Below are 17,661 nucleotides of genomic sequence, written 5' to 3'. Positions count from 1 at the left end.
CGCACATGCGCATCTACACCGTCTCTCGACAAGATGAAGCCAAGCAGAGTTGAAGCTCCAATTGCCTTTTAAATATCAGTGGAGCTAAAAGCAGAACATCCATCAGCTATTAACCAGGATCAAGATACGCGGGTAACCAGAACATTTCAAATGGTCTCAAAGGATTATTAACATCCTCTTCTCACAGCACGCCCAGTATAATGACATGAGAGTTCAAAACCAACATGGTCCTTAAGTTCTTAATACAGTAGATACAGTAATGAACGTGTAAAAGCTTGGGCCACAATTATTTAATTTGAGCGATGTTAGAATGATCGTTATTTCTAACGCACTAAAGCAGGGGTGGGCAAACTTTTTGATTGGTGGGCCACAATGGATTCTAAAATTTGACAGGAGCAGATGGATGGAGTGTTTTGGTAACCTCACCTCATCGGAGAAAAAAACCCCAACATTTATTTTTAAATAAAAGTGAACAAAAGCATTTCAACAATATATGTCTTTGAAAAAACACAGTATTTAGAAAATAAAACATTAACAAGGTTTATTCATTTAATTTTTTTAAAGTTTGGCGGGCCAGAAACAACATCTCACGGGCCGCTTGTGGCCCCCGGGGCCATAGTTTGCCCACCACCGCTCTAACGTATTCCGTACAACCACACTTTCGTGTAAACAAATTCCGTGTACAGATGTTTGTATCTATCATTCCATCCATCCATTGTCTTTTTCTCATCTGATGTAATCCAGAAAATCGACTTGTAAAATAAATACAACCAAATCCGCCTCTTTTGACTTTGTGTACGCTCGATTTCTAACTGCATGGAGCTGAGTGCACCTGTGAAAATACTAAAACAAAGTCTAGCCCGCCTCTGTCCAGACCTATCGCGCGCCTCGCTCGAAACTTCCACAAGGCACATAAATCGAGGCCACAAACTCCACACAGAGATGTTCCGCCTGAGATTCGAGGCCATCCCTCCTGGCTGCGAGGCAAGAATGCTAACGACTATCTGCGCTACTGTGGGTTGAGCGGAGTCTGTAAATCTATTTGTTGTTTTATTTTGTGGGGGGCAGTTTAATTTGAACGTGTCATTGCCATTGTGAGACCCAATGACTCTGAGCAATCCCTTCCAGCATTTTAATTGAGTCAACATTCTGCTGCTTTACTCACAGGTTAATGGACAAACAGAAGCAGAGCAGCCCAAACATATCACCTCAGTCGACCAACACCTCCAAGCTACGTTCTTGATAAGCCTTGACATTGTGCCAACAAGCCCCATGGCAAGACGAATGAAATATTTATTTATTATTCACATTAATGTTCCCCGGACAATGAGGAAAACATTTAGTCCTATGTCGTAATAGTTAGGGGTGAAGGTAAAGAATGTGTGAGTTGTGCCAGGAGAGATCCGGTCATCCGGTGCAAATCTGTGAAAATTAAATCATGTGAGTGCCGTGCTGATGGGAGGAGCTGAAAGTCACAAAAACAAAGGCAAATATAATGGTCATGTTCATTCAAGACCAAAAGAAATTTTTATTAAATCGATATACAGGGAAACCTCGATTTAACCGACTTGGAACCAACGGACTGCGGATTCAACGGCTAGAAAATAGCGTCAAGTTCACTCAAAACAACCTTTTGTACTGTAGCTGGTAAAGTTTGTTCAGCTTTGGCCACATTTGGTCAGAGTAGACAAAGCATGGACATATGTGGCGGCCATGTTAGCAGGGGCAACTTTCCCACCAAAGATAATGGAAAGTATGGACATTAGCTTGGCATTGCCGTAGCTAGCACAAAATGGAGCATGCTGCCTGGAAAAAAAACATCACAGAACGGGCTGTATTTTTTTCCCAACATCCATTTGTGAAATAAATATTAGATTTAATTTTTTTTGGGACGGGATTCAATTAAATGTTCACTAATGAGACAATTGGAGTCATGAGAATGAGCGAGATGAAGCGCAAAATCACACAAGTGAAAGAAAACAACAAGAGGACCCGCTAGCACTAATTTTAATGGAAGCCATTGCTCTCCTACCTTGAGCCCATTTGGCCCTAATTCCCGGACTGCGTTTCCAAACTTTCGAAACTTTAATAGTCCCTTCGTAAATGCCAGCTGCTGACAACAACGATTTGGCTTCAAGCCTTGCTGTCCCACACACTTTTATTTTGTCCAGCAAAATCGACAAAAACATCTATTTTCTGCCATCCTCTTCCACCTCCCACTCAATCCACCCGCCCCTCACAGCTGCCCTCTGTTCATTTGACAGGGTCAGCAGTCAGGCAAAATTCATTTGGGAACATATGAAAAAAAAAAAAATTGTAACTGGAAAATGTGGGTGTCTACTTATTTGTCAAACGCCTTTGATTGGCACACTGGTGATTCCATTTGGTGCGAGATGATTTGAGGATGAGACAACACACACAATGCGATGGTGTTGTAGCTTGTACAGTGATGCAGCGAATGTCCACAGCACACGGTTGTCTCAATCCCTTTCACGAGGTGTGAATCTCTGTTAGCATGAGGGGATTCTAAATCATCGAGGTTACAGAAACCCCCAAAAGAAAACGAGAAAGACATTACATTGAAGGCAACTTGATGTATTGTTTGGGGTTAAAGATTGTGCCTTTTATCCAAGTGGCTTTTATTCAGCTCTGAATAGAGAAAACCTTTTGAATAACCTTCACCTTTTCTCCAAAAGGCTCTCCACACTCGTTCCGATAAAATATCTTTTCCCCCTCTGAAGAAACTGCCCGTTTGCTTTTGTTTCAACCTTCTTGAATTGCTGTTTACCGGCCTTTCTCATCACCTCATCAGGCACTGACTCAACCCACCATGATAATTGGAGGTTTAGTCCAAACAGAGACTCAGAAGAATTTTCTTTGGCACACAATTCTCCTGTTCTTTCAAGCCTGAATAAATCAAAATGGTGTTCCTGTACAAACATTTTATCAACACTATTTTACTTAATAATCATCAATGTTTATTGCTCTTAATGGCGATACTTGTTAATCACATTTAGATTCCATTATTTAGTAATAGTACAGTCGGCGCCCGAATTTTCCGGGCTATGAGGGGCACCTGCACATAAGCCTCAGCAGTGAAAGAAAAATGTACATACAAGCCTATATTGAAAAACCTTACTGCATGTACAGAACAATTTTGTGTTTGTACTTTGAATGCACATAAAGGTACATAAACAGATTGTTAAAACAGTGCCTTTTAACACGGCAAAAAGTTTGCTCATGAAATCAGACCCAAGAGAGAAAAAAAAAAAAGAGATTTATTTCGCGTATTTTCTGAACTATAGAGCGCCTCTACTGGTGAAAGAGAAATCCACAAAAAAGCTGCACCGTTTTATTAGCTGCATGGTTCAAAATCTAGAGGAAAAAGTAGCGGCTTATAGTCAGGAAAATATGCTATATGTATAAGAAATATTAAAATATGAGCAAAATTTCATCATTTGACTTTTTTTTTTTTTTTAATCAGAAGATTGACACGAAAAAAATAACACCAATGTTATCTGCTCTACTCAGACCTCATGCCAACATCTTTGAAAATCTTTTTTAGGGGGACTCTGCTGTTATTATGGCATCAAATTGTGGTCACATTTTGCCATACGGCTCATACGCACAAAAAAAAAAAAAAAAAGATAAAGCACATGTGACAATACAGTCACTTCTACGACGTGATGGACTGTTATGGTCAAGTTGAAGAGGCAGCATACAACAAAGTACATGCTTGTCCTTCATGCTTGCATTCATTCATTTGGAGAGCCTTTCATGGTGTCAAACCTCGCTACAATACTTGTGCAACCCAGCTTTAACATTCACGTTATTGTTCACTTCCTGGGAGACATCCATTAATGCATGGACGGCAGGGAGAAAGAAAGAGAGAGAGCGAGAAAGAGGATGAGAGACAACGAGATAATGGATGAGAAGGGAACAGAGGACAAAAGAATGCATGAAATGCAGAGACAGAGAGAACTGACACAAAAGAAGCAAAAAAAAAAAAAAAGTTCCCTCCTTCTTCCTATAAAGTGACAGTCATGCTGATGTACAACCCTGGCAGAGGAAAGTTAATTAGATAGGCTGAGTTACTCAGATATGACAGACTGAGAGGATGGAGGAGGAGGACATGGAAAGAGGTTTTTCCGAACTGTGGTGTGAACATCCCCATCAGTGCATTATTTCGCTGGCCTCAAAAAAAAAAAAAAAAAAAAAAAATCATCAGTCCGGATTTGTTCAAACAGACAAAGTCAGCCGGGATTGGCTCGACGCTTCCTGTGACGCTCCACAAGGGTCAACGATATCAAAATAAAATAGATCAATAGCTGTTTTTTGGTTCATACTTTTCGGGAAGAATTTCCTGATTAACGGTCAGGGGACAAGATGAGGAAGAAAAGTGGGAGAAAAGCGTATGAGACCACCTGAAACAAGTCTGAATTGATGGCGGAAAGGACTAAACCAGCAATATGTTCGGAGAGGATCATCAAACGAGTTTTCGAACACTTCTGATATCGCGTGTGAGTAAATTTGAGAGAGGGTGAGAAACAGAAAGCGAGAGAAAGTGTATTCGATTTATGACGCCGCCTGACGGTGTGTCCAATGGATGGGGCATTCTTCTGTTAATTACAGAATTAATGACACACTGCGCTCTAGTGAACACATGCACAACACGCACACCCACACACACGCGCACCGACAATGGCCAAGCATGAGCTCTTGCTCCCACGTGGCAGGCTGTTATTCAAAGCGACTGACAGTAAGATAGCGCGCTACTTGAACACACACACATGACGGCTGCAGATGACAGGGAACCTCATCAGAGCGGCTTTAATGAAGTCACTTTCCCGAGCATAAGAGAGGAGGGGGGAAAAAAGAAGGACAAGGTCGCGAGATTGATGATGCTCATTAGCCTAGCGAGGTACTTGAATGAAGCGGGCCTCATACTGTCTTGTATATAAAAACACGCAAACCAGACGCGATAAATACAGACATCATACGTGCACATTTCATGACGGAGTAGAAACACAGAGCAGTTGCAGACTGCGTCATGCAAATCTTCAGAATTTCCCTGTTAAACATATACGTTTTCAAAAACGTAGTCCCCGCCTCCCAAAGACGTATTTATATATATATATATATATTTTTTTTTTTTATTTTGCGTCATAGCATTACTCTTATATTACTTATATTATATTACTCTTATAGCATTACGACACAATATTCCATTGGCCTTGCAAAATCAGTCAAATTCCAGAAAAACGCTGGAATTGAGGGGTTTCCTTGAGTGAAAATACCTGGGATTAAATGAGTTAAGAATCAATAAATGTTGGTGTCATTTTGAAGACCGTATCCTCACCTCTCCTTCCGACGACTGCAGCAGGAGGTCTTTCCTACATGACGCCGTAAAGTCGCCAACCCCGGCATTGATTTCCACACCTCGGGGTGCCTCGAGGGTGAGGGTCCGAGTCGGGGATTCAAGCCTGAGAAATACAACCACTCTTTAAATTTGGAGTACATGATGTGAATGATATCGAGGGGCACGAAGCTTTGTAACTATTAGTCGTTGGTGAAGTCATTGATGGTGGGTCGGAGGATGGGTGAAACTCACATCTTTTTATTAAATCACACTTAATGTTTCTCCTTGTCAAATTTATGCGACCAGCAACGGGAAAACAATCCAACAAAGGTTGTACCGAACATTTTAAGTGCGCTTCATGTAGATAACTTTGATGAACAGCATACAAAAAAAAAAGCCTTTCACGGGATATCTTCATACAGCGAGAGGAAAAAAACCCAAAACAAATTATCCTTGTGTCGCCAGCTGGGAATGTTAAGTGTTTTAAAAGACCGCCGTCTCTGAAAGTCGGCGTGAACGCTGAATATGAAGAAATCCAAATTAACATTCTGAAGTGCTCAAAAGAGCATAGACTGTGGTTTGGTGTTGCTCTCCTTGAAGCGTGCAAGGTCGGTAGCTGTCGACACAGAGTTGAAAACAATATGAGAAGATTAAACAGCATGGTGGCATTAGATAAGTGCGAGTGTTTCGCTCAAGGGTAAGATGGCAAATCAAATTGAATAAGGCCCTTTTGGCAAAGCAGAGTGAATTACAATTGACCATTGGGGAGTACAATAAATTAAGAAGCGCATTCACAATCAAATCAAATTGGAAACGGCTTTTCCCATGGGATACTTGTCCAGATACGTTTTGCTCGGAGATTCTTCTTCTGGTTTCTTAAACTCCACTCAGTGATTTGGGGGGGGGGGAATAAAAGAAGGCAACAAGCAGATTAAGCTAATGCATGACGTCCGATCTGTGGCCAGAAGGGAGATTGCTGGCGTTATCATTCTAATGTTCATCAATATTTTAAGGACCCCCGAGTCGACAAAATGTTTATCCGGGCTTGCACTAAAAGGAAGGGTTTCTGCTTTATCTCGACAATGGGCGTCATAATCAATGAAACGAGACGATTACTGGGAAGAGGTTTGCATTTTGTGTTCAAGTGCAAGTACAACATAAAAAGATACGAATCGGTCTTTCAACAGTTTTTTTTCGGTCATCAGGTTTGATTGGTAATTATAATGAAGGCATTGTTTATTTTTTTGAGTCACCATATTTTCACAACCATAAGGCACACTTAAAAGCCTTGGATTTCCTCCAAAATAGACGGTGCGCCTTATGTGAGCAACAAATCTGTTGTTGCGAAACGTTGATGGGCGCTCCGCTTGACTGACTCGGCGCATTTCCTGGAAGCAGGCTGCTTATATCGTGGAAAGGTGTGACTGAGGACAGCATGCGCACGTTATAGGGGGATGGGTGCGCGTGAAAGAGGGCGATAAAGCCACGCCCCCAGCTGGTACCGTATGGGGTCTATAAGTTTCATCAACAACACTTGTTTGCAGCGCACACTTCATAGCAGGTAAGATTTAACGTAAAGTGCCAGCTTCCTCCTGGAAAATGACATGGACTTGACTTAGTTGTGGCTGAAATTACTTTAAGTGAGTCAATATTTTTATTCATTTATTTATTTTTTGACCCTACATGCACTAATGCTAACCGCTTGCTAACTCAACGTTTCAGTTGTGTATAACGTAGTTATAGGCTTCAAAAATATTTATGAGCCGTCAATTTATCTTTGGTGTAAACATTCAGTTTTCCCATTAGGTAGCGTAAATGTCCTGAAATCGTCCATCCAGTGAGTGAGGGCAAAGAGATCATTCACTATCATCCTGGCAGTCAGAGTCAACTTCTTAATGGGCACGGACAGTGAATTGAATTACATACTCAAATAAACGTTTTTTTTTTGTTTTTCTTTTGCCCACATTCCAACCTAAACAATACTGTTGAAATATGCTAAACTAAATACTTCATACTCCAATAAAGTACAACCGAACTTGCTTTTTAAAACCAGCTAGCATGTTTTAAGCTAAAGTATGTTTTAGCATGCGTGCACTCAATAACGGGGTGAGCCTTGTGGTCGTGAACAAAAACGGTAGTTGGATGTATAATACTTGTTTTGGTCTACCCTTGGTCCCTACAACAACAACAACATTGTGATATAACACTTAGTTGTATAATCATAACGTGACGCACATGTACGCTGACATGGTGGGTGGTTGAAAGGTTAGCAGCAACAAGTGTAGGCAAGATAAAAAAAAAAGAAAATTGCACAAAATAACAGGGGAAAAAAAAAGCATCCAAACTATGACAACTGTAGACATACTCAAGTTCATACGGCTGGTGAGATGACTACAGTAGAGGACGAGGGAATGCTTCAAACTGATTGGCCGACACTAGACGGCGTGGCTTATGAAACAAGGAGAAATCCTCAAAGTCAAAAACAACCTATAGAGAACTTTAAAAGGGGACCGAGCATGTACATTTTCCACAAATCAAAACAGAAAATGTCTTTGACCCACGATTTATTCAAAATGACAGTACAGCGTGTGAAAGGTCATCACGTTTGGAAGTTCTGCCTCATGCAAGCGAGCCACTGCTCACCACATGTTCCTCGAGGTGTGAGGATGGCTTTGCGCTAACACCATAACTGTGAATCCAAAGAAACACATCACACGTATGTCAAACGGAGAGCAAGAGGAGACTCCTGAACAAGTCAGAGAGAGAGTTATGGGAGAACTGGATGGAAGCTGTCATATCGCTTTCTGGGGTACCCGGAGAAAACCCACACAAAATCGAACGCTTCACCTCTGAACTGCGAGGCCATCGTGCAAACCCGTCATCCACCGTGCCACATTAAATACGTCCATTATAATTTTTTTTGTATAAATGCATACAGCGTTCTACGACGACAAACACGACGTCAAATGACTTCAATTTCTTTTGGTTGGAAGCGGGTGAGCACAGTGGAGGCGTAGATGAGTCATGGGAAGGTTTATTGGTGAGACACGGTTCAACTGTTGTGCAGCGAGGCGCTTCAGAGTGTTATAAAAAGTTTGGGAAGTAAGCGCTCCACATTGGGTTTGACTTATTGATCGGTGAAGGAAAATGGGGTGAGGGGAAGAGCATACATCGCAGCAGTCAGAGGCTATGACGACGAGGACCAAAAATAGAAAATGTGAGAACTATCAGACTAACAATTAAAACGGCCAACTGCATTCTTTTTCATACTTGCATGAATTTTAAGAATCTTAAAATGTTCCATAAAACATCAAAGCAACAGTTTGACTTATTTCTATAATTCTTCACGGGAAAATTGAGCACTTCCAAACTAATTGTAGAGCATATTGAGTGGATAGAGAAAGTGCAGTTGATGACATCAGCTGACCTGACAGCTAAGCCAAGTACGGTGACGGTTTGACAAGCTGACATGCACGCTTACTGTCTAACTATCATGCGTCACATCCCACTCGTGTCATCTTGACACCTTCACCTCCCTTTCTTTCACATGCAAACATATCGGGGATTTCTCCTGCGCAGATTTATATTGAGCACGTAATGAAAATGAACACATCCGCATTTTAGGTAACTCCTAATTCCCACTAATACATGATTTTGACTACCGTATTTTTTTCGGACTATAAGGTGCACCCATATATAAGTCGCAGCAACCCCCCCTAAAAAAATAAAAATAAAATAAATAAAATAATAATAATAAATAACTAAATATATATATATATATATATATATATATATATATATATATAAATATATATATATATATCCACACACACAACCCGCACCAGGCTATAGGCCACAGTTTTCTATGTTGTAAAAAAAAATACTTGTAAACTTCATGTACCGAACGATCTGTAAATGCACAGAAAGGTACATAAACAGATTGTTAAAACAGTGCCTTTTAACACGGCAACAACTTTGCTAATGAAAACGATTATGAAAAATATTCTTTTGGTTGCCGTTTATACTGGTGTGGAACTGGACTGTACCATGCCGAGAAGAAGAAAATGCACCATTTGGAATCCGTTTAATTCAGGTGTCCATTATGTTGTGACCGGTGAGTGTATAATAGCGCTTCGTCCTAATACCATTTTTATTGCTGTTAAATGGGTTTCAGTGATCAAGTTCTCAGTACATTAATGTGCATTATTAATGCAGCATGTGAACTGGAGGTGTAGACGATTACATTTAAACGCATGAAGTCAAATAGATGAGTCTAATCTTTTGATCCATCTTTTACGAGACTCAACATGAATTGCAATGAGACATTTGTGGCAATGAAAACAGATGACAAGAGAGTTTTCCTATTTGAGATAGGACTGAACAATGCAGGCCAAAGCAGAAATTGTTTTAAATTGGTACAGTCAGTCGTCACACGTATTGGAAGCATAATTGTTTATATATATATATATATATGTATATGCAAAATTATAACCCATTGCTAATTTCCATCCTCATTCTGTCAATGGTCCCTGAATAGAGGATTCGAAGATGGATGGAGAAAGCTACGGCGGATTTGAGGAGAGAACTAAGATGTTTCTGAATCTCTGGACCACAGCACACAGCATTAGGCTGGTTGTTTTAAGCCGTCACGCTTTTTACCCCGGTGATAATATCTTCATACCTGGCGTTGTGTGCCCGTCGTGAGGAGTTAATTTTAAACAGTGTTTTCATATACAATTTGTAATCTCTCGTCATGAATTATCATATGCGGTACCGGCATTAGCAGTATTCCACATTTGAATCTGCAGCTCCTCACCAAGGCAATGCGAAGCAGTCACATTGAATCACTTTAGTTTTACAACACGTTTACACCATGAAATTGGGTGCTTGCCGGAGAGAGCGAGGAAAAAAAAAACAAAGCAAAAAACAATGTGCAAATGGTCAGAAAAATCACAGAATATTACTCCAGACTGCAGTTTAGGACTTACGATGTCGATGATTATGTTGTCTATGATAGATTTACTCAAGACCAGTTGGGGAGAATGAAGAGGAATACGGTCATACACGGTTTTGCAGGTTGTCACGTTTAATGACATCATTGCTTTTGGATTTTTTTTTGTCCTTTTTTCTAGGCCTCAAGCAGGTACAAAATGAGAGGTGTAGTGTCGTTACTGCAGCTGTGTAATCAACCAGATTTACATAAGTGTTACAAGGACCATGGCTGCGGTGTGATTACAAAACAAAGAGCCACAGGAATTTTTTTTCCCCCTGGAACTATTTTAACGGCACTTAAATGCTCAAATGCTAACTGTGCTGTGAAGGTGCACCTTGACTCGTATTTGATAAATTATTCATTCAACCAACCATTTTCAACTTAGGCGACAGTATGGGCACACACTGCACGATCAATAACATAATCAAATCATATCCACTACTAGACCATCCATATCACAGCCTCAAGCCCCACGCAGGTTTTTATCACGAGACACAATTTTAAAAGTCAAACATATCATCAATATTTCCCAATAGCAATATTTCCGAGTTGATGCTTACCGGACATGCCTTGCAGTGGCGTTAGTAGAAGACTTGTGTCAGTACAGTAGAGCATGCTTTACATGGACAAAAAAAAAAGGATGACAGAATATTTCATCATCTCCATGGAATGTTACTTCACTGCTCCTCTGCTAAAACAATATATAGTATGTCTAATACACCCCGCAAAAATCAAACTTAAAAGTTTTTTCCCCCCTCTCTACCCATGTCTAATATCCATCCTTGCCATTGTCAAAAATATGTTGAAATGCCGGTTAAAAAATAAATAAATAAATATATATATATATATATATATATATTTATATATATTTTTATTTATTTATTTATATAGCCAACCAATAAGACAAAAATATTTATTGCTAATTTTAGTCCACATATTTATTAGAATCTGGTGTGCACTTCCATTTGGAAGACAAGAAAGATCAAGATGTTTGATTTAAAAGCATCCTTACAGGCCCAGCTGAGCCTTGGACAGCTTATTAAAAGGCGAACATTTCAGGACCACAAATGACTAGGTAATTGGGTCCAGGAATCACATCCAAAGCATTTTGTTTGTCCCACGGGAGGACAATTACTATAAAAAGTGGAGGGAGCAACAAATAGAGAGATGGACTTCATTTTCAGGTTATCATTTCATCAAGAGAAGCTTTATTTGGCGTATTTTTAAAGCAACTAAATTATTGCTACTTTCAGTATGTTGAAATCTCCAAATAGCCAAGAGTCACATTTTCCTTTCATTTTAATGCTATTTACCAACGCTGCTTTTTATTTGATTTTTTTTTTTTTTAATGATTTATTTGATTTTTTTTTTACATTTTAGCCACAAGATGGGACTGCATTCTTTAAAATGGCATCCTGCGAATGTTGTAACAAGAGTGGAATGCCGTGCAAGAGAGCTTGTTGGTCAAAAGAAAACAATGTTTGCAAAGAGACTTTTAAGTATGATTTATATTTCCTATTAGACTTGGCTGCCATTCTTCTTTGCCCTTTCTTCTTCAGAGCCATTGGAGGGCTCCCCACCTTGCCATTTGGGACACAAACCTCTACCCTTTTCATGCTAAATGCACTGTCATCTGCTTCAGTGCCTCTGCCGCGGCTATCCAATCACATCCACGACGGCTGTAAAACCCATTTAAATTTTGCCAAAAGCTCTGAATGAGGCACCGAGAAAGGAGAGGAAAAAAGGAGGATCTAGCTTCAGTTAGATCAAGACCGAATGTAGAAATATGAGATTCCAAAAGCCTCGTAATTTGATGTTGTCAACTGCAAGGCTGACGTCCCATGAATCTTTCAGGTATACAAAAAGAGAGAAGACAAAACCTGCGGCTGTTTTAAAAGGTTCGACAGTCCCTCCCGAGTTAGTCAAGTGGCTCGCCAATGAGTCAAGGCACATTCGAGTTTTGTCTTTGTGGAGAAAACGTGCATTCATGTTTGTGTGTTTACATTTATTGGAAGTGATGTTTTGAGTGGATATCTATATTGATGGGAACAATTGATTTTGCCAATATGGAGAATCCGCAGCGGACAGTTTAACAATTATGTGACGTTTTTATGCATTTAGACCAAAAACCTCGACTTTGAAAACGTTTTCTTGCTGTGAAGTGAATAACAGCAAAGTCTGCAAGAAGACCAAAAAAAAAAAAAGAAAAAGTCAATTTCATGCTTTTGCCTCTGATGGGGCACCAAGCTGATAATTTAATCAGTAGTGAAAGACTAGCCACACTCCTCTGCAGGTTCAACCAATCTAACTGTGGTTCATTTAGTTCACATATTCATTTATTGGTAAAAGAATTTGCAGCTACGCTCTTGTTCATACCAAAAAAAGGGAAGTCGAAAGGGGGTGACAAAGTAGATATAGTTATGCATACACGAAAAAAAAACAATGGAAAAGTCCTCTGAAGACATCAAGAATGCGTAGTGAGTAAACATTTTTCAAAAATTATTTTGTCTTTTTTTGGTCATTAAAATTACCTGTTCAAAAACACGTAAGTAATGTGATGTGTCGCCTGTTATAGAATTACTATTTGGAATGATTTAATAATTACCTTAAAATTAAGTTTGTAATTTGCCATAATGAGATGTCCACATGCTGGAGATGAAATGTTCATGTCAACCTCACGCTGTGTCACTTTTTCCGTAGAACTGTCAGAATTCTTTGATGTTGTTAAAAGGGAATACATCAGTTGAGAAGGAGTTAGCCTACTTTAACAGTGTGACAGTACAAACATCCTCTATATTTGCCAATTCCTTCTCACGAAAGCTAATATGGAATTAAGTGTTCTTCTGTCTTGGGTTCATATTTGCACGGTGACACTTAGGGCTCTATTTTCGTGCGCTTGTCGGAAAAACGGGAACATCTACATTTTCGTGCCGTGGCAAATCTAATTGAATTTTTGGGGGGGAATTTGGCAGACCGCATTCCACCATGTTCCGAGGACATTTCTATTACATTCCTCCGGCACATCTGACAATTTAGTGGCAGAAAGTAGATTCGATTTTGACCAGCCAAAAGCAGGTCTAAGTTGTGGCGCAAGTGGTGTAATGAGATTTTGGTGGATTTGATCGATGCCTAGGCGGACAGATGCTGTGGTGGATGTCATCCCATTTCTTTCATAGATATGACAATGGCAATGCTTGGAAATCTCTCAGCTATTTTAGAAATCAATTATCAATTCATTGAATTTTAAAAGCATCCCTCGACCATGGCACAGCTGGTGTGGGAATGTGTGTGTGTGTTTGTTGGGGAGATTTGTCACACACAGATGCGGAGGAGTTTTATTTCTTTTTGAATGCTTGTAAATGGGCGCAGTTAGAAATGGACGTTTGCGCCGTGATGGGAGTGAACACAGACGACTTAATTCCTGGCCAATTGAAGCCGCTCCCCTCATTCCCTTTAGAGGTAGATATAATAATTAAAAAAATAATAATAACAGTGAAGTTGTGACCTTGTGTAAAATGCAAATAAGAAGAGAATACAATGATTTGTAAATCCTTTTCAAAAATACTGCGGACGGGAGACGGACTGGCAAAATAGCGTAAAGTGGCCATCTCTGGATATTATTATTGATTATATTGATATTGGCTTTTTTGTTTGTTTTTACCACCCTAACTTAATTTAAATATTAACATGCAAGTACAATCATTCAAAAGAAAAAAACATCAAGTACATCACATTTCTTCCGACACAACTCATGACAATCTTTTCCCACAGGCACAGTTCAAAGCAAAAGTGTCTCAATCAAAAATGTAATGATATCCAATTACTTTGACATGAACCCCACTATTTAATAAAAAATAAAAAAAACAGCCAGGGGCGGCCTTATTCACTGCGTTTTCAAGAGCTAATTAGGTGGTGCTCTTTGCCTTCCCACACTACATTCCTTCATCAAGTTCTTCATTCGCTTCAACAATTGTGTGGAAAATACTTTGCTTCACATCCTACTGTTTAAATAAAAGAAAGGCAAAGGCTCAGACACATTTTAGACACATCATTTGTTAGACCTACGAGTTTGGCCCATTTGAATGTTCCAAGTCACTTGCTGAGAATCTCATTATACGCTACTCATCTCACCAGTTTCCACTGTTAGAAGCTATAAAATGTTTATTAATTGAATATATCTTCCAACCTTGAAATAAGCTTTTGTTGTTTTGGAATCCAGAAGTTGAGGCAGGGGGGAGGTAGACCAAATTTCAGTGATGACTCATCTCCCTATTCCCTCTTTTCAATTGGTCCATTTCTTAATCGGGCTGATTTGGAATTACGCCGCCAGGACACAGGGCCATTAAGTCAAATCGCTGCTGTCATTTAGAGCCCTACTACTACAGGAAAACAACTTCTAACCATCACATCAAAGAATAATATTCGGTACAGAGGACTAGGCTGAGGGGCCTACCGTAGGTGAGATGGAGAGCTGGATGACAAAAATCAGGTCAGTGCTAGGTGGCTTGCATTTGGTTTCACAGTATCTCTCTCCATTTGCTAAGGACACAAAATCCTCACTGAAGGCTCAACACTTAATACGTTAATGCAGCACAAATGGGACAGCCGCTGACAGCAATTAGCAGTAATTACGTGTCCACCAGCACCACTCAAGAACTATGAATGAAAAGGTTGAGGGATGAAACACTTAGTTTAACCCTTTCAGGGGACGTATCAAAAAGACAAAAACCTTGTCTGTCCACTTTAGAATGGACAGTATGCTTATTCGAGATAAATCACGTTTAAAAAATATAATAAATTCCACTTTTTTTTTTTGTTTGAATTGTGTATGACGGAATTAATTCATAGGTAACATAAATGGACTTTTTGACGTATATACCCGTCAATGGGATCGAATGAGTTAAGATGATTGTCTTATGCTTCCATGTGGGGAAAATTGCACACTTTTTGTTCTTTCGAGACTAAATCTCTCTCCTTTCACGTTGGTTCAGTTAGGATCACTTAATTAAAATGAAGTGCACTCTTCTAAGATTTCCCATGAGCTTCGTCAGATTGGCTTTGGAAAAAAAGAGGGGGAAATAATTTAGCGAGCATGACGATTTACACGGCATTATTTCATGCAATTTATGTGGAACCTGTCGGTGAGGTTACGCAATGTGTATTTTAATAGATTTCTTTTTCTATTTTGGAATATGGATCGATCAATACTAACAAATAATTAACATATTTTGCTCATCAGCCAATGAGAAGCAGCTGGTAACAGGAACATATTTTTGGCTACAATAACTTCTTTTGTCCTAAAACTAGGCAAAAATTTCACTTGAGACATATCAAGCTGAGGCACTCTATTTTCTACAACCACATGAGTTTTTTTTCTTTTTCACCACTATCGCATTTTTAATGAACAGCCTCGACGAGGGATTCTGCTACAAAAGGACCATCAATTTGTTCCACTATGATGTTGAAAAATGTGCGCTACGCCAAATCATAACTTAATCATGCTAAAAATGACTCCATAAATAATGGCTCACAAACAAACAAAAGTAACACAATGAACAATGTGTTATTTCTATTTGAAAGTCAGCGCTGAACCTTGAGGCAATCTGGTTTCAAGACGGTGGTTTTTGTGTCGACAGAATGAATGCTCTGCGGCACCCTTGAGAAAAAGAACAGATTTACAGTAGTTCCTCCGCACCGAGAACGGCAAATGGAAGGGTCTATGGATACAGTCGGGGGAGGGGGGGGGGGTGGGGGGGTGAAGGTGTAAAATGGCAAAGAGCTCAAATCGGCGCCTTTGCCTACATAAGAGTTAAGTCTCCCTCTGGGGCCTTCTCAGATGCCACAAAGGGCTTAAATGAGAGATGGAGGAGGAGAAGCTGGAGGAGAATGAGGATGGACGTGCGGGTGACGCTGGGGAGATCCTGACTCAGCAACAGCTTGCTTCTCTCTGATGTGGATCCAAGCATTAGATAGTTACAGACCTGACTCGAACGTCTCCGAGCATGGCCATGCTGCAGCGTGAGACTTCACAGCTATTGATTTTATTCTCCCTGCTCAGTCAAAGTATCGCTTTCCCGTGCAGTTGTTTATTTACTGGTGGGGCCCCTCAAGACTTAGGGCTACTCCTTTCCGATATGAGGACTCTGTCGTCACGTCGTGATGTCGACATGATCATTGCTTTGCAGAGTTACGGCTGCTTTATTTATGTTTGTGTACGCTACTCGGAAGTATTGAGGACTGATAGTGGCAAAGTTAAATAAATAAATACTCCATGAATTGTTTAATTAAAATTATCATTAAAAAAATTTTTAAAAGTCAGATAAATCATTAATTAATTAAATTAGCAGTAATTATATGTAATATATTAAAATATTTCTGTATTTAATTAATTATCTCCCATGATTTCATGGTCCCGTGTTGCAGTGTTTCATGAATTTATTTTATCTGTCAAACACGGCCATCAAAGTTAGTGGGCGGGGCTAAACATGGCGGCTACGATGATGGACGACTTTCATGAGCTACCTCGAGCGGTCGAGGTTCGTATTTAGTTGTTTTGCTTGAGTATTCACACCAATGTGAATGCGCATCGCGTTTCTCAGTGCATCATGTCACCCAGTGTATCGGAGTATTTTTGTTTTTCTCTACTTATAATTATTGGTCATTTAAACAACTAATGACACGTTGGTGAAACATTTAACTAGTGACACTTTTATTTAATTATTTTAAGGTGCATTTATTGGATTTATTTAATTCCTTTTTTTTTGACTGAATTAACCAGTTAATTAATTGACAATTTTAATAAAAAATTTCAGAGTGTATTTATTTAATTTTTTGCGCCCCTCACACAAGATGAAGAGAATGAACCTTTAGTGCAAACAGCAAATGATAAAATCAGCAGATCATCCATTTTGAGGTCGCCAATCAATGAGACAGATAAGTATAATGCTTCTTGTGCGCCATTCTTGCATGTTTTAGAAATTTCCCATCTCGCAACACACTTGAGTCAAATGATCAGCGCATCAGCAAGTTCTGCAGGGGCCTGATATCGATCCTGATACTTTGAATCGGGTGTGTTGCAGTCAGAACCCTCTAAATCATGCAGGAAAGCAGCCCTCGAGGACTTTTTCAGCTTGTTTGAAAACAACATTACTCTCCTTAAATGCTTCTATTACTTCAATATGCATAGGGTCATTTGCTTAACTCTCACTTTGATTTGTTTCCTCCTCGGTTTCTTTCAAGTAATCTCAATTTTTTAACTTGACTCAATAGATGATGTATAGGATAGACGGATATGCCAGAGAATAAAAAG

At 39.6% G+C, this 17,661-nt stretch overlaps 1 protein-coding gene across 1 annotated transcript in view; it reads right to left on the bottom strand.

Annotated features, from left to right (window-relative positions):
* Positions 1 to 17,661, bottom strand: part of sgcz (sarcoglycan zeta) — a 191,528-nt gene that overhangs the window by 954 nt on the left and 172,913 nt on the right. The window contains exon 7 of the mRNA XM_088302779.1: positions 5,360 to 5,483. Within this exon, the coding sequence (XP_088158905.1) occupies positions 5,360 to 5,483 (124 nt within the window). The remainder of the gene's footprint in view (positions 1 to 5,359; positions 5,484 to 17,661) is intronic.

The sequence above is a fragment of the Idiotropiscis lumnitzeri genome, chromosome 8, assembly GCF_059441095.1.
Source record: "Idiotropiscis lumnitzeri isolate Australia: NSW breed Sydney's pygmy pipehorse chromosome 8, RoL_Ilum_1.0, whole genome shotgun sequence".
Lineage (NCBI taxonomy): Eukaryota > Metazoa > Chordata > Actinopteri > Syngnathiformes > Syngnathidae > Idiotropiscis > Idiotropiscis lumnitzeri.
The sequence above is the reverse complement of the archived record's forward strand: the minus strand, read 5'-3'. Positions and strand labels throughout refer to the sequence as shown.